General features: G+C 42.1%; 6 protein-coding genes across 6 annotated transcripts; 1 reads left to right on the top strand and 5 right to left on the bottom strand.

Moving 5' to 3' along the window:
* Nucleotides 1-1267: 1267 nt before the first annotated feature.
* Nucleotides 1268-2680, top strand: CCR75_002913 (uncharacterized protein; the record flags this gene model as incomplete). The annotated part of the gene is made up of 1 exon (XM_067961010.1): nt 1268-2680. The coding sequence occupies one exon, from the start codon at nt 1268-1270 to the stop codon at nt 2678-2680; it is 1413 nt and encodes a 470-aa protein (XP_067820457.1).
* Nucleotides 2681-3534: 854 nt separating this feature from the next.
* Nucleotides 3535-3783, bottom strand: CCR75_002914 (uncharacterized protein; the record flags this gene model as incomplete). Its single annotated transcript, XM_067961011.1, has 1 exon — nt 3535-3783. One exon carries the CDS (start codon nt 3781-3783, stop codon nt 3535-3537), a length of 249 nt encoding a protein of 82 aa, XP_067820169.1.
* A 3-nt stretch (nt 3784-3786) lies between these two features.
* CCR75_002915 (uncharacterized protein) lies at nt 3787-9027 on the bottom strand (the record flags this gene model as incomplete). Its single annotated transcript, XM_067961012.1, has 4 exons — nt 3787-6278; nt 6327-7068; nt 7099-7416; nt 7468-9027. 4 exons carry the CDS (start codon nt 9025-9027, stop codon nt 3787-3789), a joined length of 5112 nt encoding a protein of 1703 aa, XP_067820168.1.
* A 133-nt stretch (nt 9028-9160) lies between these two features.
* CCR75_002916 (uncharacterized protein) lies at nt 9161-9349 on the bottom strand (the record flags this gene model as incomplete). The annotated part of the gene is made up of 1 exon (XM_067961013.1): nt 9161-9349. The coding sequence occupies one exon, from the start codon at nt 9347-9349 to the stop codon at nt 9161-9163; it is 189 nt and encodes a 62-aa protein (XP_067820167.1).
* Nucleotides 9350-15259: 5910 nt separating this feature from the next.
* Nucleotides 15260-16073, bottom strand: CCR75_002917 (uncharacterized protein; the record flags this gene model as incomplete). Its single annotated transcript, XM_067961014.1, has 4 exons — nt 15260-15648; nt 15720-15852; nt 15947-15976; nt 16005-16073. 4 exons carry the CDS (start codon nt 16071-16073, stop codon nt 15482-15484), a joined length of 399 nt encoding a protein of 132 aa, XP_067820456.1. The 3' UTR covers nt 15260-15481.
* A 587-nt stretch (nt 16074-16660) lies between these two features.
* CCR75_002918 (uncharacterized protein) lies at nt 16661-17749 on the bottom strand (the record flags this gene model as incomplete). Its single annotated transcript, XM_067961015.1, has 1 exon — nt 16661-17749. The coding sequence occupies one exon, from the start codon at nt 17747-17749 to the stop codon at nt 16661-16663; it is 1089 nt and encodes a 362-aa protein (XP_067820174.1).
* Between the last annotated feature and the right edge of the window lie 2913 nt (nt 17750-20662).

Raw genomic sequence — 20662 nt, forward strand, 5'->3', positions numbered from 1 at the left:
CTTCGACGGACTACGTGCCGTTCTACGCTAGTCCGTTCAACGACCCACGCACGTTCCATTCAACAAATAATCTCGTTGCTTTGTTCAAATTAAAGTGAATTTGGTACACAATCGGGTAGGGAAGAAATCGGAACAGATGGACTTCAGCCTGGAACAGGCTTTCGTCTCTCTGGTGCTTACCGTTCACGGAGACGACAAGAAGTCGAAGGTCCAGAACCCCTTTTACTATGCCCGTCTTAATATTACTCAAATTAGTGTTTCCAACATTGGACCTCATTAACCCAAACATTTAAATGTCTAGCGCACTGTCAGATTCGATCAGTGATTCGCGCCAATAGCGCTTTGTTGCCTTGCAAAGCTTTGGAGAGTCATTGCGCCTAAGGTCTTAGACCTCCAATCGATCCATGGCTCATGGCGTTCAAGCCAGACCATAGACTTCCAGCCTGGCTTCCAAAACCTCTAGGATGTAATGTGATCGATATGACCGACCCAAACATTTTTTAAGCTTGTCAAAAGCAGCATGTCGTCGCGCCCCCGGGAGGTCAGGGAAGTAATCTATCCTCGAAGAGGATAGTCTAAAAGACTCAGGCGTAGATTGACTCCGGGTGCTACCAGGAGTAGCGGAGCTACCTTGCTCCTTAAGTCAGAGGAAGACTTATAGACTAAGAGAGTCACTTAGTTCTAAAGAGCCAATAGATTCAACAAGTCAGTGAATTGCACAAGCTCGTAGACTTAATGAATCCTATTTCATGGGATTCAGTCGTAGAACCAAGTGACAACTAGTGCCCTAGAGTATAAACTTTTTAATTCTCTCGTAGATCAATGCGCAGGCCTTAGGAAGGCACTAGACGCTGTAAGAGTAAAATGGGAACTCGACTTTATTTACTTATTTAAATCGGAAACCTTACTCTAACTAATTTCAAATAGGTTTCGGCCATCACCCCGTTACACAAAGTCTTCCACTGATTAAAGGAGCTAAGTAGCTCCGCTACATATATCGCAGCGCTACATATACAAGATAGTCAATCTCGCATTCCACAAATTGTGGCGTGACGTGTAAAAATAGAAGAAAAAAATCTCAACGCTTTTACCACAAAATGTAAACGAAGCCATCGAGTCCACAAATTAATGTACCCTTTCTCTTAATAGATACTCTAATTCGCACACGTAGAACCCAAAACCAGAAAAAAAACTCAGATCTTTTGTTATCCACGCAAATCTTTGCTTCAGTTAAGTATCCACTTTGCTACCACCAAGTCGATTCGAGATGTGGCGTCACGTTCGTGTCTTGTGCTTTCTAGTAGGAATTCCTTTAAGCGCGGCTACTAGTGCTGCCCACCTTTCCTTAAAAGTGAGCAAAGAATCCACGGACGCAACTTCTCTCACCGATTCGAATAGCTCTTCGACGTCCCCTGGAACAGTATCGGCCGCCCCCACAGACGGCTCCTTGTCCACTTCTGCCTTTGTAAATTCTGATACACTCACGGCCAGCAACAGCAGTGCATGGCATATGAAACCAGTCACGTCGATCCAAGCCCGTGTCCAAGGAGACGCCCCCGTGTGGAATAAAGACGCCAAAAAGTGGCTCTCCATGTACGGGAAGACCTTGAACGAAACGTACGAGAGCTCTCTTGATACGGCCAATACAGCGACCGTCGAAGGCGTGCTAATGTACGTGCAAGCAGAAGGGATTAATGTGAACGAACATTCCGTTAAGTGCGAACGGAAGAATAAAATGCAATACATTGTATTCTATGAAATTACAATCGTGCAGCCATCGTATGGGATCAAGTTCTATGAGAAGCACAATCCGCCCGAGTATGGTGAATTCGTGGCCATGGATGGAGGCAAGTGCACAGACGTAGGAGATGCGCTTTCGGAGGATTGCAAGGTTTATTATGGGCTCGATGACGCAATGCACATTGGTCCTATGGTTGGCTGTGGTCTGCAGACACTCGACCCACGAGCTCCGTATCCAGGAAACTACTGGTTTTCGTATCCAGGTGCCTGTGCGCAGGAGTTACGTGAAGATAAGACTGAAGAGAGTCGCGCATTGTATCCAAGTGGTCTCTGTGCTATGGGCAAGGAACCGGATGGGGAGACTTGCTCCTTTAGCTATAAGATTCTTGGGTACTTGGATCTGGATAATCTTGTGGGGATTACACAATTGGGGTACAAAAATTACACGGACTTTTGCCAAGATGGGGGCGTAGAATTTAAAGCTAAAAATACCGGTTCTGGCTTTAATGTCGAAGAATCCATTGATTTTTGGAAAAATCCTGGCGACCAGGAAGCCAATGCAAATCGCACTTCTGCGATGGTAAAAATGTATAATGACCTGGTCATTAGCGGCAATAATTCGAATATGGAGCCACTTCCGGATATTAAGGATTTGACATCGACTAATCCGAATTGCTATGAAAACAGCGAAGCGTGTGCGACCACTTCGTATGGCTGTAACCGCACGCTTTACTCGCAAATTTGTACCGTGTGCATGTCGAACGCGAAAGGTTGCGTGGCAGCTCCTACTTCTTTCTCATTCCCCAAGCTGACAGCTGTGCGTCCAGCATCAAGTGACTCGTCGCTCAATTCAACTGAAACGTCCGACAGCTCGCAGCTTTCTTGTTTAATGCCGATGCTTGTAGGTATAGTTGCAGCCTTTGTCGGCGGGGTTCTCTAAGCTCCGCAACTAAATGTTGCGCGAAAGTTGTTGACTAATTTGTATATCACCTTCTTTTTCACAAAATCACAATTTCGAAAATCAAAACCATAATGCGGAGATCCGTTTAAAAGAGGTGTACAATACAATAATGTAATGGACTTCATACCGTCGACCATTGCAAAATTGCTGTTTTTGGGGAAAACGTGTGCGATACGAGGAGCGACTCGAGTGCTAAGCGGCGACTTTCGTTTAGAAACAATGTTTTCCCACGACGCAAATACAAATCTTCTTCGTTATTCTTGTCGACATATACACTGTCCCAGACACACCGCCTTTCATTACCTAAAAAGAGAATCACCGTGCATGCTCGAAGCAATAAATACGCTCCGATTCCAAGTCCACACACTTGAGCATGTTGGGTACATTCACCCACACCATCATTATGACCTTTTTTCATTGCACAACATATTGAAAAACAACATAGAATCTCACGACATTACAGACACAATCCTGGATACTGACGCAAGAGAAGCAGGTGCAAACCGCTTCCTCGCTGTGCTAGGGTGTGTGCTAAGTAGAGCGTGGCCGCATTGCGACGTGCCCGCCTACATATCCAGTGCTGTCAAAGGTGCTAGTGTCGTAGAAAAGAGCTCTTCGCAGACTCCACGCGATTCAGATGAACTTTTGTTGAAAACGTAAGTCCTGTCGTCGTCATTGAATGAAAGTGGGAGTAGTACGTCCATAAAGACGAGCATTTCTTGAGCTACTGGGAGACAAAATGCCATCACACGCTCTTCAAGAATAACGAAACTCGGCTTTCGTTGACACTTTGTACGATTGATTAAACGAGTTCGTGCGAGTAGTAAATAGACTCACATAGACGCATCGTCTAGCGATTGAACGTGGTTAAAGTCATGCATTTCCTCCAGTGTTTCGTTGTCATTAATTCCATTTATATTTTGATCAATCTCCTCTTGATGCATACATAGATACACCAGAGCTTGCAAGACTTGTGCTGTAAGTACAATACGCGCTGAGAAATACGCTTCCGTAAGTAATTGAGTCCTTCCATTGTTTGAATGGCGAGGATCTAGACTCTGTCTCCACATGACTCGCATCATAAATTACGTTAATAAACGTGTGTGGCATAGAATAGGAGTACGAATCAATGTTGCCATGGTCTGATCGGATAAAGGAATATCATTGAAACGCCCTTGATCTTGCGCTTCTTCATACAATACATACTGTCCGAAAAGAAGTCCATTTAAACGCGTCATGACGCTCTTAAAATGCTTGTCGTTAGCGTGTTCAACAGCTTCGGTACTCCGTGATGAAATCGCAATCGCAGCAGCACTTATCGAAGCAAGTTGACGCATGGAACTCGACTGTAATGAATCCACAGAATCTGTCTGTAACGAGGTCTTTTCGCGGGCGACAATACGCACTTGGATTTCAAAACACTGCATTAAAACCTGCCACGTTGACGTTTGCGCCTCCCACTTGGAACAAAGCTGCTGGATTGTTGAATCCATTGCTATTACTTCCTCCATCGAATTCGTCAAGAGCGTTGAAAGATACAGTGGCGCACGAATCGAACAACGTGAAATGGCATGGCAAAAAGTCTTGATTTCACGCTCAATGTTCTTTGTGTCGTTTTGAAAACTTCTTGCATCCGATAATCGACAGGAGTTTGCTTGAGAACGTTGGCGGAAACACGGACTTGGAGTCTGTGAATGCCGTTGTGTACCTACCAAACAATCGTCACGAAACCTCATTTGATAATCAAGCCATTGCATGAATTTGAAAGGGTTTTGATCTATCTCGAACGTTTCTTTCTCGTCGCCAGGAAATGTTATTCCTTTCGTTTGATACATCTGCAAGTCTTTGGACAGTGGTAAGTGAGGAATTAAACAGTTTGATAGTCGGCGGCAAATGGGGCATCTAAACTCCATATCACGTTCACTTAACAATCGATCTTTGGTACGAAAGGAAGCTTCTAAACCATGCGGTTGGTTCCAAAGTGACTTGATATACGCATCGAAACACGAGTAATGAATCGCGTGATGACAGCTCCAAATGACGCAATCTGCCATCTCAACATGCCTGAAATCACGCATTGTCGCATCAAGTACACGTTCTGGAGACAATCGCGTTGATCTCACGTTCTTAAAGATTGTATGCGAGCTATTTTGAACCATTTGCCGCATCTTCGTAGGCAAAATCATCCCGACAAAGCCAAAGGAAGTGTCGTCACGCGAGTTGCCATTACAGGGTAATCGACATAAACCACACTCTTGCGTCAAGAAAGACGCAGGATCTAGTCCCTTGGTATCCTTCTTGGCCGTAGTACTGCCATGTCGTCGTCTTCTCCGTCGTCGTGCTTGTCGATTATTTTCTTGGATCTGAGCAATGGCGATTGAAACATGGTCAAAGTACAAACAAAGATCGACTTGTCCTGTTGGGAATCCCCACTCCTCCCTCGCGTCGTCGTGTTCATTATTGTCTTCTACAGCTTCTATCTCATTCAAATCACTATCACTCTCGGCATCGAGTGTCATTTGGTGCTTACATTTCTGAGCTTCTTGTTCGACGATTTCACTATTGGCACATAGAAATTTGGTTTGTTGCGACTTGATTCGGTCTAGAATCGGCTCTTGTCGTCGTTGGATCTTTTCTTTAACTCGACTTTTCAAGTCGTGTGCATTTTCTCCATTGCTTTCATCGGAATATACGCTCTTACTAGTCAAGTCTTTCAAATTTAATGGAATGCTTTGACAAGTGTTTCCTCGTAATGTCGCCTGTAGATAGTGCAAACAACCCGAGGATTTTCGTGCAATACTCTCGAGAATAACTTGAAGCATAGGCTGTGCATCTTCCATCTCGTTTGAATATTCCTTGAACCACACGAGTAATGATAACAAGCTTGACTTGGAATGCGCGCAATTGGTATCACTGCCGTCTTGATGTCGGCATTCAAATGGTATTTCCGTGCATAATTTCATTGCCAAACTACTTTCTTCTTGAAAACATTGCGCAATCTCATCCAACGTCCAATTACTCGCCTCTTTTTGTATCACGGGACACGGTGCATCAAGAGAGTCTTCAAGAATCATTTCGACAGCCACGTAGAGACAATCAAGTGCCGCAAGCAAGACATTTTCATTCAAACCACCCCTTTCAATATCAGAACCCTGACGCGCCCAACTTTCCTTGTACTTTTCAAAAAAAATCATAAACAAGATACTGGCACAATACGATGAATTTAACATTGTTTTGGCCAATTCTGTGTGCATGTTGACGTTCGGAAGCATCAAACGCGGAAGCTGCGGCAAAATAACGTGATGCTTCCACGAACGATGTTGGCGCATATTCTGTTCACATTGTTGGGCCTCGAAAGGAGTAAAACACTCAAATAAAGGCGACACGTGGTCCCAGAGTTCTGGTTTAAGTGTCCAGGAGCCACTCATGTTTAATCCATAGTTACCAAGACTATTCCTTCGAGTCGAGCGAGGACTTGGAGAACGGTTTCTTGGATCCTTATACACGCCAACACTCTCAAGCACCTTTGTAAGAATTTCCTCTTCTTCGAGCTCAGCCCATTTGTGATCGGAAATCGCTTAAATCTGCTCAACTAGCTTCATATCCAAGCGCTGTAGTACTTCACTGCGTGTAAATGGACCCAGAGTGAGCCAATGCATCATTTTGCGTTTAAGAAGCCACTCGACTGCTCGTTCCGGAGAGGTTGGTGTGGCGAGTTTCACAGGAGCTAGTATCAATTGAAGAAACAGACGCAATGCTTCTTCGACCATATTCAGTGCGTGACGCTTTTCACGACTACTTTTTAAACTTGTGCGGTGTTGTGATGTTGTTTCTCGTTGAAATAGAGTCGACATTGGAATCTGAAACGGTACTTGATGAAAATACAAACGTGTAAAGGTTCTGTGAGGAAGAAACATTGCTCCCATTTGACAGAGAAACAAATCTAAATGTAGACCAAAGTATCGCCAGTGTTTTGAATGATAGTGAGTGAGCTGGTGCATCATTCCTGCGCCATTACGTACCCACAAACCAGCTTTGATTTCTCTTTTAAATAAAAGCACTTGAAGCGGAAAATCGACGACACCAATCCAAAACGCAACATCTTGCGAGGAATCATCCTTTCTCGTCTGTATATCCAGCAGGATCCGCCACTCTTCTAGCGTTTGAGGACGCACAATTCCACATAAAGTGTGAATTAATGCTGCATACATGTGGTGTAATGGTAAGTGCAGACTCTTAGCACGTGCACCTCCAGTGCCTTGTTCATGGTCCTTTATAAGCTGCATACGCGTCGAAGTAGTGGTGGCTACTTGGTTGCTAGAAACTGGACTTGATTCATCGGATCCAACGTCATACGGACCATGGTGCTTTATTCATCGGTTTAAGGCGATTCGCACAGGTTTTAGAATTGTTTGAGCCAGCCAGAGTGGTTGAAACGGGTTTGTTTCAATTACTTCTCGCAGACTTCTTCCTTGAAATCCTCTAGCTCTTCCTTCGTTCCTTCTTGTCATCCTTGATCGTACGTCACGTGTAAAACACACAGGGATGCCTGATAAAAACGCACTGAGTATTAACTTGAGCTCATACTCGACGACGAAAGCAAATGTCCAGTTCTTCGACTCGTATTCAATATGTTGATGGATTTGACGAGTCTGAAGATTCATTTGCTGTAGCAATTCAAATAGCGTTATCGAATGCGCGTATACGGAAACTTCCTTGACAACCCAATTGTTGAAACTATTTTCAATAAACGAGTGCAATTAAACGTCAGCCGCGAGTTGTGGATGCACTAAAAGCGTTCGTAAATCCGAGCATAATCGTGCATAGATCCGTTGTTTAAACACATTGTGTCCACAGTCGACAACTTGCACAGTTCGGTGTGCTTGAGGCGCTTTAAATGCTGTTTCTGTGCTTTGAATCGATGTGTTTTCTCCAGACTTGGCGGCATTTGTTCCACGTATCAGTATCGATTGAAAAGGAATCGTGATGGTTTGAAGCGTACTTCGAAACAAATCAATTAATTTCTTCAATAGAAACACCATCAGTCCTTCCAGACAAGACGACGTGATTAAATGCATTGGTACAGGAGTCGAATGCATTAATAAATGACTTTGACATGCGCTAAGAACATTGTTTTCCTCTAGAGGGGAACCCATCGACGCATACATTGTTTCAAATTCACGTAATTGTGTGTCGCTATGAAACAATTGACAAAACAGACGCTCAACAAAGCGAGAGAGATTGTGCATACCGTCTTCATTATTCTCATCGCTTGCGCATAGATACAAGTCAATAAAGTACGGATACCACGTTACAAAGTGCCATGTATATTTTTGTTTAAACGATTGATCAAACAAAAGCTTAAGGTACAATACGCCAAGGATATCACTTGTTTTAGACGGAAGTAAGACACCTGCTTTGAGAAATACATCAAGAATCACCATCGAGCCTGTACTGTGGCTTCCAACCGTCTTTTCTTCGACTTTATCTTTGAATGTTGTTGTCTCGACGATAAATACACTTGCTCTTGTGTCAACTTCGTTACACTCCATTGAAACCTTTTTAAAAAACAGTTCCGAGATCACGATACGATAATATTCACAGCTCATTGAGAGCATTTGTAACCACGAGAGCGTCTGTTCAAGTCGATGTATCTGCACCTTTAAAGCCGATGAAAAGACCGAACGAAGTTGTCCAGTTTTCGGTAATGATCGTTTAAGATCGATAAAGTTAAATCGCTTGCTACTTAGTGGGTAACTACATGCCGCATGGACTTCTATCAGTACCTGAACACAGAAAAGCATGACACTTTTCACTACAAGTCGCACAGTCGTATCTTCTTCGATTCCTACTGTCATGGTCTTATTTAGTGGTTCATTCAAGCTCGTTTTCGTAGGCTGGACACGGTGTTTCTTGCAAAATCCTTTTACTTTCCATGCCAAGGGGTCACCACAGTCGCAGCAACCACCTGAAGAACATTGATAGACTCGATAGTCGTGTCCTTCGTGCTCTTCCGGGTCAAAACACGCAAGACACATACAACTCGAGTCCGAGAGCCCACACGTGCGACATCGGTAGGCCATGTGACTCCCATGCCACACTTCTTCGCACTTGAGACGCGTGATACTGCCATACTGTGTAGCTAAACACACGTGAAAAGCCTCTGGTAGCTTAAATTGGACGGAAAGGCTTGAGAATCTGATTGGACTCTCTTGTTGCTCATACAGAATGCAATTTTCGGATGTATTTTGAATAAAAGTGCACGTCTCAAGCTCTGGATGTTGCTTTACTAATGCATGAGCGTGAGTCTGTGCGTGTCCTGCCATTATGACGCGTAAAACGAATTGCAACAGTTCTAAAAAAACATTCGATCTTGGGATTTAACAGGAGATTGCGTAACAATAAATACTGTGAAGTGCGCGATGTCAATAAAAACGCAGTGATTAGCTCAAGCTCTTCTTAAAAAATGGCTTGAGTACGAAAATGCGACAGTAGACGAGCTTTCAAAGCAATGTCTTCCTTCGAAAAGGACGAGGTGTTATCAGGAAATGTCTTTAGCGGCTGTTCCGCTGCTGATTGAGCTAAAGATGCCGCAACGTTGAGCTCCATAGCACATCGATGTTGCTCACATTCTCCAGTCTTGACCATTTTTTTAGAAAGCAGCTTTGACAAGCGGGATTTGCGATTCCTTTTAATTTAAAAAAAAAAATACTTCTGAGAGTGTCCGTTCTACAGACAGTTAATTGAAACAAATCATGATATTTCGTTTTGCGTTTTGCGAATGTTTTGAAAAAAAGGCTCGTTTTTTTAAGAGTATTGTTTGCTCACTATCGTTTTTTTTCTTAATTTACCCCATCCATTTATATCCAATCAAATGTCATAATTATAGCCCGTCACATTTCATTAGATACATCAACATCGAAATCTCTGTGCACGATCAACAGCGTTGTAATCTCCGTGAACGACTAGCAACATCATAATCTACCGTCGATCATCCATTTTCTAAATTAACGACACTATTTTCCGCAGGCGCTGTAGCTTAGATAACATCCGGGGTGTAACGGGGTGTATCGTTACATGAAATTAACACTTAAAGGTTGTTAATTAAAATATTATCTAAAAGGTAGATAATATTTGGAGGATATTACTTTATATAGTAATATTCAGAATTCTTATCCATAAATAGGTAGAGACCATTATGCCTATTTATTCCGCCGACTAATCAGCTGTGGGAGTAATCAAAGAGAGAGTTACAGATAAGATAGAGATCAGAAATCATTTACATGTTTAGTATTAGATTATAATTAAGTTCGCATTTACAAAGATAGAACAAGAGACACTTAACTATATTTAATACAGTTTTCATTTCGCCCTCTTAAAGCTAGTTGCTTTAAGAGGAGTCTTCCTCTGCACGTACAGTGTACGTGAAATAACGTAGGGCACCACTCGCAACTGAAGCAGTGCTAAGTGGATTTGTACTGAAGCAGTACAAGTCGAAGTGCCCCGTTACACGGGATGTCCACGAGGAATACAGGCAGCGATACGAAAGTAAAAACTTTTTTATGGTTAGGGTTTCTATCAAACTTGATTCTCTCTTTGTAATTATTTTGCGTTGGCTAATTGATGTCAAACCACTCAAAATTAAACGAGGACTTAGCAACAGGTTATCTAGCAAAGCTTCTAAAGGGGTTCGCCCAGCAAGATCTTCCTTTTGTAATGCTTGCGTGATGTTGTCAACATATTTTGCTGTAGCACGGATGGATTGGTCATCTAATTGAAGCATTGATAAAATTGTTCTAGGAGAGACAGGAGCATTGTGAAGCGAAGCCACCTGCTGACGTGCAGTTTATCCAAGCCTGCGTACGGCAGAATATGCACTAAGGTGCACAAGGTCATGGTTGTGAGCGCCATTATATATTTTTAACGTCCAAGCTCTTTGCTCTTTACGCTGAAAAGGACACAAAGACACTTATGGCTTCGTTTCCTCGAATTGTCGGGGCCGTCTGGGTCATGATAAATACCAGCATTCTCCCATTTAAAAACCTTTACTCGCACTTCGTTCTCAGGACGATTTCCAGCTTTTCTGGACCGCACAACTTAAAATGGAAAGCCGTCAGGTAATACCGCGGTGCTAATGGCCTGTTCACCATCCTCAAGTGAGATCCATGTTGATTCCAGGAGGCTTATTATTTATATTTTTCAGGAAGGTGGATGATTGACGGTAGATTTTGATGTTGCTAGTCGTGCGCGGTGATTTCAACGTTGCTGATCGTGCACGAAGGTTTCGACGCTGATATATTTAATGAGATGTGATAGGCTCTGGTTATGACTTTTGGTTGGCTAAAAAATGGATGGGTTGAGTTGAGGAACTCCTTATATATCGAAGACATAAGCGAATTTCTAGTGTAAAGCAATTCGCCGTGATTGGACAGATATTGTTTATTCAGCCGAAAAATTAACGTTTTTAGTTCAAGTGTTTATTTCTCACTCATGAATAACGATTAACTGAATACATAAATTTCTACCCAATACTAGAACACCTAAACGTATGTCAATCTTATATTTATTTGCGCGGTCTGGCACGTAGTATAAGCCAAATTACACAGAAGATCTATGAAATGAGTCGCGCATTCGAAATCTGAATGTTGTGATATTACGTGACAAGCTTCCTCTCTCCAAAGTGAATAGATGGCCCACAGGTCTCGAATTGTGAGCCACCGAGCACCATCCCAGCCTCTGAATGTTTATTTCAACTCGCCATAAGAACATAGGCTGGAGATTTAGCTATGACCAAGATTTTTCTGTATTAAATTGAGAAATCCGAGATGCATCGGCCATAGCCCACACAACGCAAAGAATGAAGAGATGCTTGTCTTTCTTCGCGGAGTATAGCTTCTCCGTAGAATATTACCCCGGACGACTTAATGTTGTCGCTGGTGCGCTTTCGTGCCGGCCTAATTTTAATCCGGCTGCATCAACCAACAGTGTGGATAAGCCCAATGCTTCAAAAAAAATTCAAGTGTTCCAACGTCAACATTACTTGAAAGCATTAATAAGCCTTTAAAAAAGCTTTTGAAGGTGTTACGTATTACCTCTTCACAATAAACGTAAAATAATTGTTAACATTGTATCAATCTTCTTTAAATCGGTATGCAACACGCAAAAGTATACTGTAAAGTCATTGCTCTCACAGACCTCGTGTCGTCATTTTCACTCACAATTATTTGCAATTGCGCATCATGTATGAGTGTTACGATGCAAGAAATAGTGGGCATCTTGGACATAAGAAGACTTACCTCATACTAAGTGTCGACTTCTTCTGGACTTGCCAGCATAAGTTCGCACGCAAGTACATAAGTGCTTACGAGGTTTGTCATCGCAAAAACCTAGTCCTTCCATCCGTGCTCCTTTACAACCTCTACCTGTTCCAACAGAGTTGGCAGCTCGTATCGATGGACTTCGTCTTCGAATTTCCCGAAGGCGCTCACAAGAATAACGGTATTCTTGTTCTCGTAGATCGATTAAGCAAGATTGTTTATCTTTTTGCACTCCTGAAGTCGACCACAGCTAAAAATTGTGCTCATGTCTTTATCAACACGATAGTTCGACAACATGGATTGAACCGTGAACTGATTTCAGATCGAGATCCCCGGCTTGCGGCAGAATTTGGGCAATCTGTTTTCCGTTCCATTGGACCAAGGTTGAAAATGCTAAGATCGAACCATCCTGAAACAGATGCTCAGACTGAACGTGCAAATCGTGTCCTCGAAAAACTACTTCGAGCAGACGTCTACTCTTCTAGAGCTGGAGTGAGTTTTTGCAGATGGCAGAGCTTGCCCTTAGCAATTCGGTGCATCCATCAATAAAGCATACATTATTCCTCGAAAAATGGCTTACGCAAGTTATGCATACCCACCTTGTTAGAGTGTAACTCTCGTTCAAGTGGGGGCTCGCTTGAGAAAAGCCAATGTGGCTCAAACTTATCACAAATTGACTCACCAGTCAATGTCAAGGTTACCGATGTTAATATAATCAACATCGAAGAAAACAACGATAATAAAGATACCGATATACTCAGCATGCACAATGACGATACCAGGGAAAGCAATAACGTTCTCTCTGAAGATGAGATTATATCTTTGCAAAACGCACCTGGCTCACTTAAAATGATCGAGTCAGCACACAAATTCCTGCTGGATCGAGAAGCAGTAAATTCGTTTCGTACAGGATTCTATCGCTGATGCGGTGCATTAACAGAGACAAAAATGTTGACTAAAATAAAAGATTAAACGCTCTTTCCATTAATGTTGACGATTTAGTCTTTGAATCCACGGTTAATCAATTTAGCATAAAGTGACGAATGTGAGCAAATATAAAGTTGCTGCCCGAGTATATCAGCCCGTCTCGTGTATTCCACCGTCAAGGCAATGCATACATGATCCATCTGCCTGAAGTGGGATGCGTGTGCATCCTATGAGGCTTCTTCCGGAAACGAATCGCACCGAAGCGTGCCTTTCGGAGGTAAGCGCGGAGATATTTCATGACGGACGAGGGGTAGCTCTGTCTTGAGAGCGACAGATGCATGTACAATTTATTGTGAAGAGAAGTATGTTAGCCGTTCTTTGGCACTTATAAACCCTTGCAAGATTTACGGTGACCTTTAAATAACGTTTCATGTATATCCTCTCTGTATTCCATAGAGAATTTATTTTGTTGCATACTTCGCCACACAAGATAATGAGCTGTGTACCTTTTCTCACTGATACGTATAAATAATTATGTTGTTGCAATCTTTGCCCCGTATAAAGAGCCGCGTGCCTTCCTTTCAATGGATTCTACGTAACAATTATGAATCCGACTTTTTAGTCACCAAATCTGCAGCGCATCGGATGTATTGAATATTAACGGAAGAGTATAAAGAAGAAATGACATTAAATACTCATGAATAAAGCATAGATTAGAAGTATTGTAACACGCAACAAACGTATCATACTATCAAAAAAATAAATATAGCTATAAAACTGCATGAATAAATACATATATATATATATATATACATCATACGTAAAGATTTAGCCCAAATTTTGTTGGCTTAACAGTTAACCTTTTTATCAAGATATATAACGCCTCTGTCCCACTCTTTTACATTGTGTGAGATCTCGCCATTTTGATATTATCCTCAATCATCTCTTATTGTCCATATCATAATGCGCTCATCGGTAATGCTAGCATTTGGTGGCTATGTCAGGCTTTTGTTTTCTGACAGAGCGCATCTCGATGCATGTTTGAATAATGCGAATGAGGCGCTAAGGGTTCTAAACGCTTCTCATTGTTTGATTGTTATTACGCGACAATGAGAAGTACAACACAAAGGCCGAGGCACGCAAGTGGGCTTAAGCTTTATCTCCTGGACGTCGTATTATACCAATAAGGTCTTGATAATTCGCCAATTAAGTGTTTAAAAGGCGTCGAAAACGACGTACTCAACCACAGTGTGATCTCACTAAGCCCTCATAATGAGAAATCGTCTTAGAAATGTGACTACTAGCATAATGAACTCTCGAGACGTGATGACCCACTGGTCTTCAATGACCTTTTAAGGATGCGGCAAAAGTATGATTCACTGCCGAGCGCCGACCAGCTACACTGCGTCCAATGATATAGCACGGCCTTTGTAATGGCCGACACGTGTCGGCCACCTGATATGATCTTTTCATGTTATTGCGAATCTAGTAATTAGCGTCTAAGTATGGCGTACTAAAAATGTATTAAACACGCATAGATTAATTAAGTTCAGCAACCTCTTTGATCTGAAGCGGTATATGCTTCTCCAAAGCTTGCGCAGTGATCGCTAGAAGTCAGAAGCCTTCTGGAGGCACATACTGTTGGCACTAATTGCCGTGTGATTTCACGAATAAAAATACTCTTTCGTTTGGGCGAAATCTATGAGCTTGGCAACACTATGAGTCGTTTCTTTGATTCCGAAGAGCTAAGTGGCTCTTTGAGCCTATGACTTTTCCTTTGACTTAAGGAGCTAAGTAGTACCGCTACACTTTTGGCTATCAATATATCACTTCGCTAAGACGCCTAAGCCCTTCTACATTTCTGTCCTTCGCGTTCGCTTGCCTTTACTTTGTTAAAAGTGATTATATCTAAAGCTTCTTGCTTTGTTCGCCGATAATCCTTCTCGGAGACCGGGAGTGAGTGCTCTGATATGGGTGCGGTCACATTGTAACCCACCCTTGTGTATGAGATGTCCCTGAGGGCATTCACATAAGCGGGGATGACGGCTAGCTTCATCCGTTACGCGAGGTATCTAGAAAGATACGCTCGCACTACATAGTGTTTATTTACAGAGATGACATTTTTGGATTGGTTAAAAATAGGAATTGATATTTAATGCGATTAAATATAAATTATAAGAAGTACAAATAAATGACTACGCTTGCAGTTTTTTGTTTCGTGACATTTTATATTTACGGATTGTGCTCACGACGCGTAAACAGAATATTTGGTGTAGAAATATGCTTTACGATTTTTTTTGAAGCGCCATGGCGTCGCACAATAAGATTTATCTTTTATATTAAAGAGATGAAATCGCTGGTAGAGAGAAGCGAGCGCGTTATAAGCTTAAGCAGCAAAAATTAAATAAAAAGCACAGTAATGTTTACTGCGTTCGCGAAATAGCCGCAAAAAATTAATGGTGCTAAGCTTTTTAAGTGAAATAATATCACTTCAATATCGCGAGATACATACTAGAACGTGTATGTCGGGTGTTGTCTACAGCTTCATATCGGCGGATAGCGGTACAGGAACGTGCTTCTTGAGGTGTTGCACACGGTAGTTGAGTTTGTTTACCTGTTTCAAAAGGGCATCACGCTCACTGCGAGCTTCATCGCGCTCCTTGCGCAGCTGCTCCAAACTCGATCCTTCTTTCTGCATCGTTTCTAACGTCCGCAAAGAATATAAGCCCTTATCTTGTCACTAATGGTACGTGAGTAGCTCATGCTGGTCGCACCTCTTATAGCGCGAAGCTTTACCAACTGCTGCATCTGAAATTCTCGCAGGTCAGCGCCACTTACAGGGCCATCCACCTGCTTAAGCTCAGTTTCTACTCGTTTTTCCATGGAATCCATGCGACTCATTACGCTCTACAAAGTGGTAAACAAGCACGCAATTGGATGTGAGCTCGTAGCACTTCGAGATGAAAAATATACTGTTGATTAAAGCCTGTGTCTCTCATACGTTGAGGTCCTTGTGGACTTGTTCTAGGTCCTACATTATTCATAAAGAGTTAAGTCACGTAGCACGTGATTAGAGTTGCTCGAGAGCGGTGGACAGGATGTTCCGTATGCACCTTGGAGCTCGTCATTTTAATTTATCTTGAGTGGCGTCATCTACATAAATTTCGACAGAATTTATGTATTAAATAAGTGCTTTCAAACATTTCACTTGGCAAAACTATTGCAAACTCGATAAAGTCTTAGTAAATTAATTGTTACCATTTTTATTTTGGTTAGGTATGGATTTCTACCATTGCAACAGCCAAAAACTGAGTAAATTCTTCGTACTTGGCAAGCTCGACAGGAAGCTAGAAAGGATGCGTCAACTAGCGAGAGATTATTTGTATATGGACTTACTAGCGAATAGTGAGAAGACTTATCAATACATCGCATTCTATTTGCGAGACTAACAACGAGTGTGCATCAAAGTGACGGGTGAGGCCTTTTCATACGCGTGGTCAATTGTGCAAAGGTCTCGTATATCTCAACCTATCGCTTTATTAACAATGTACATAGTGACTGCTAAATTTATGTCGCAGTACACTTTTTAATACCAAGAGTTTTTTTCTTACAATTTGGCGGAGAAAAAAACGTTGACGATTTTGTTTGCGTATTTATATTAAATCTAGTATAAAAGGGTAACGTTTCCAACCAATTCCATCAGAAGTGCCTGTTCCTAAAATAAACCCATCGACACTCTCCGCGAATGAAAAAGTATCGTCGCTACGTCCTTGAGACTTCCAAGCACTCGAAACAAAGGCGTCGTCAAGTCGATAGTAGCCTCAAGACGCACCACTCGATCGCTGTCGTCATCAAACAGAAAGTGAAAAGAGCAATCGCATTCTAGTCGCTGACCCAACAGCCGCTCATACAACAATTCCCGTTTGATTTCATGGGTTGCTTCCTTTACTGTCTCTTCTTTTTGAAAAAAGACGTGTTGCAGAGTGATCTCTGTGATTGTCAAGTTTATTCTCGCACGGGCAGCCATGATATCAGATGTGACGCGTTCAATGCGCTGCAGCTGTACGCGTGGGCTCCCAAAGGACTGCGAAAACCACAGTAGGTGCTCCAGCAATGTAGGAACGCCTCGGAGTTCTCCCATTGCCGCATCTTGGGCAAATGATCCCTTCAAAATGCCCAAAATGGTTCGCGCTTCCGCATGGTGAATCATTTCGTGAGTGCTGGTCATGCACCACGGATATCGAAAGGTAGTATCGAACAGTCGAAAAACTTCCGATACAGTATTCCATGAGCTCTGATTGCTCTTTTCAAGAGACGCTAAGACCCGATACCGACGTCGTAGCATCGTCATCTCCTCTTGCAACTGCTCGGCGCTCCTCTTTAGCTGCTGCTCTGCGTTCCTCTGCTTGTCACGATATCGCGCCTGGTTGGTCCGGCATTGTTCTCGGCGGCGAATCTTGTGAGCTTTTTCACACAAGCGCTCGTAAATTTTTAAAGTTTCTGAAACGTTGTTTATCTGTCGTCGATCTACCGGCGAATATGTCGACGCTTCAGCACAAGGTTGCGTAGAGCAATCGGTAGCCGAGTTGCTTAAATTTAATAGATTTAAAGTCCTGACGCGAAAGTCACCTTGCTTATCCAAAAAACTGAGTTTATCGGACGCATCTTTCGGACCTTTTGAGGCCAGAAAAGGTGTCGTTGGCCAATAAGCTTTGGTATGGAGGTGGTGTGCGAGCTTTTGTTGATACATCAAGCTCATGAGGTTGTCATCCACGGGCCTTGGTGCAAAAGGATAGCGGCTCATTAATATGTGGTGAAAGCTTGCGAGTCAGCAAGCGTTTTCTGTTTTAAAAGCCTTTCGGAAGCTTTGTCGTGAAAAGGAGCTCGGAACTAAGCTAGAATCTGGTGATTATTACCGGTAGCAATTGGTGTGTGCCTTGACGGAAATCATGGTCTTGTTGTAGTTGTTCGATATTAGTGACTGTAAAATGTGACACCGAAATGTCGTTCCATCTAAATCGCCAGTTTGTCAGGAAGTGGCTCATCACAGAATGATCAACACGACCACTATTCTTATAATCATGTCTTTGTTTTGATTTTGCTTCGTCAGTTCTCTAGACAGGTGGACACGATTGCAAATCTAGGAGAATATTTTTACACACGACCTTCATATACTTTTCATTGATCGATTGAAATACTTCTCGAAAGTCAACCTTCTTGCGGGCCATATTGTTTGATAGGAAGCAGACGGCAGATATTTTAAGTACGGGTATATTCGTGACCATTCGCTGTCGCAGTAACTGGAAATGACGAAAATGAAGTTTCTGCGTCCTGCATTGTATTTAGCAGCGTGCTGATCGCAAACGAAAACGCTCTTTTATGTTTTAGTCTGTTTTTGAAGCCTTTGCGATGAGGACAGCTTCGCAATTCGTCTCTTTATCAAACTGATTTGAAAGTTTCCGCGCACGCCAGTCACGTTCTACAGCCCAATTCATTGAGATATTCAGAAAATTATTTACCGTACGTGATACATTTCAAACTGCTTGCTGGGATTGCAAACCAATAATAGAAATTTATCTTTCGCAAAAGATACTAGATTAATGGACGACAGTGACAGTTATTGCCTCCTACAGCAAAACTTTGAGATTTAGCACTTTGAAGGAAACGATGTAATTAAGTACTCGGGTTCGTCTGTGCTTTGACAGAAAGTTTACTGAGCAACCCATTAGAATATTGTAAAACTTGAACTTATTCAGGTAAATGATTTGCGGCCAGCTTGTTGGCTATATATGATTTAATGAATGCCACTGTGGCATAATCTTTATGCAATTGTTAATTAGCATATTTAATTTAGAGACCCCGAAGAAAAATATATTTTTAATGACATAGCATGCTTCTTTGTAAAAATCGTTATTTATTTCTTAAATCCTTGTGCAATACTAGAACATTGGCGTTGAAGCAGATTTTTAGCCTTGTATTTGGTAAGGACTACCTTATTATTCCAATCGTAATCGAATTTTATCTCATTTGCAATTTGAGTATTAAATTATAAGGACTCATATGGTAATCGAGACCACTATTTTAATATGTTCACGTCTCAGAAAACAATTTTCCTGTCGTTTGCCGAATGAAACTACCGGAGATGCGATAGATGAAAGCTTCTAATGTTCTGCGACCAGCAAATACCAATTGAATCAGAAAATTGCAAAACGGAACTTGACTGTTGAAGTCAAAACAGCTGACAGAAAAGGGATGTATTTTCATTGTTGTAAGAATTATCTGCCAAGGAAACCGATTATTCGGCATTTCACGCATTACTACGTATGGTCAGCGATGCCATTCATAACTTGCTTCCTTGACTGTAGTCTTGCAATGCTATCGTCTCAAAAATTTTGCCGTATTGGATTAAGCAGGGACACTTTTGAAAGCCAGATTGTTTAATTACTAAATCAAGTGCACGTCCTGCTTATTTGCACTCGCTTTTTGCACCTACGTTATGTTGCGACTCATTTTGGTGCAGCTATCCCCGCCGCTGTATCTTTTGGCGGTATGTATTGGACATTGACTCGTGCATTGACGTTCGTAACCTTGTTTAAAGCACCTATCTGCGTACAACAGAGGTCCTGTCGTGCGCCAGGACCCGAGCATTCGCCTCACGGACATACAGAGGCTGAATCGATAAGCAAACAGGCACTATCAAAGCTCGTGTGACGACTCAAATACAAACTTGGACGAATCTGCGTGGCTCCCATTAGAATTATTGAAATTCTTATGGGACTCTCCTCGGTTTGTGTTAATAAAATAAAAACTACAGATCAAAAATGACAACAATTAAGAGGAATAACTGTTTTAAAGGGTTGGTCATGTTAATGTGAGGATGCAATTGCAACCAGGATGGTTGCAATTGCATCCTCACATTAACATGATCGTATCAAAGCCTAATACCAAATGCTCGTTTCTGCGGGTACTCAGAAAGACCAAATACTTGGAAAGTGTTACAGCAGGTGTCCTATTCGTGGTCATTAACCTGCAAATGATCTGTGAACCCACCGCCACGATAAAACATTTTCATTTTTCCGCAAAATTTCTAAATTACATTTGGGAGCCGATATAGCCACACCCCTAAATTATCTACCTCTGTATTTATTAGAGTAGCGTAATGGTGGCAACTTGTTGTTGACTAGAATATAGATTGAGAATTATGCTGGCCTTCCCAGCTTCAGTAGCCTGCAAAACGACTTCGCAATATTTTGCGTAATTTCTTTGTTACATTGCTAGTGATTTTTCAACAAAGAAATTGCGAGCGAAAGCCGACAAGAAGTAAAACATAAGGAAATTGTGGCTTGCTTGCGCTCATGGTTAGTACAAAGAACGAGAACTAAGATTTGCCTATTTGAAAGGTAAGCATGCACTTTCGCAAAAGCTGGTAGAAGTTAATTACAATAACCCATTGTTAGCTTTACCTCCAAAGACTAACATGTATGTGCAAGAGCGCACTCCGACCCTTGTCGCTTAATTTCAGCTCAACTCCTCCCTCGTGCTCGATTGCTGCTTTTTCTTTTTGACCTTTTGTATGACTTGCCAATCAAGGGCAGGTGCTCTTGGCTTTTTCTCACCTGTTCAAAACAGTAAATTTAACGTCGCCGAACGAAAACAGTTTCTGATGTGCCCAGGGGTAGTCACACCCATTACACTACTCATGTAGATAATTAGGGTG

This window comes from Bremia lactucae, linkage group LG1 (genome assembly GCF_004359215.1).
Source record: "Bremia lactucae strain SF5 linkage group LG1, whole genome shotgun sequence".
Lineage (NCBI taxonomy): Eukaryota > Oomycota > Peronosporomycetes > Peronosporales > Peronosporaceae > Bremia > Bremia lactucae.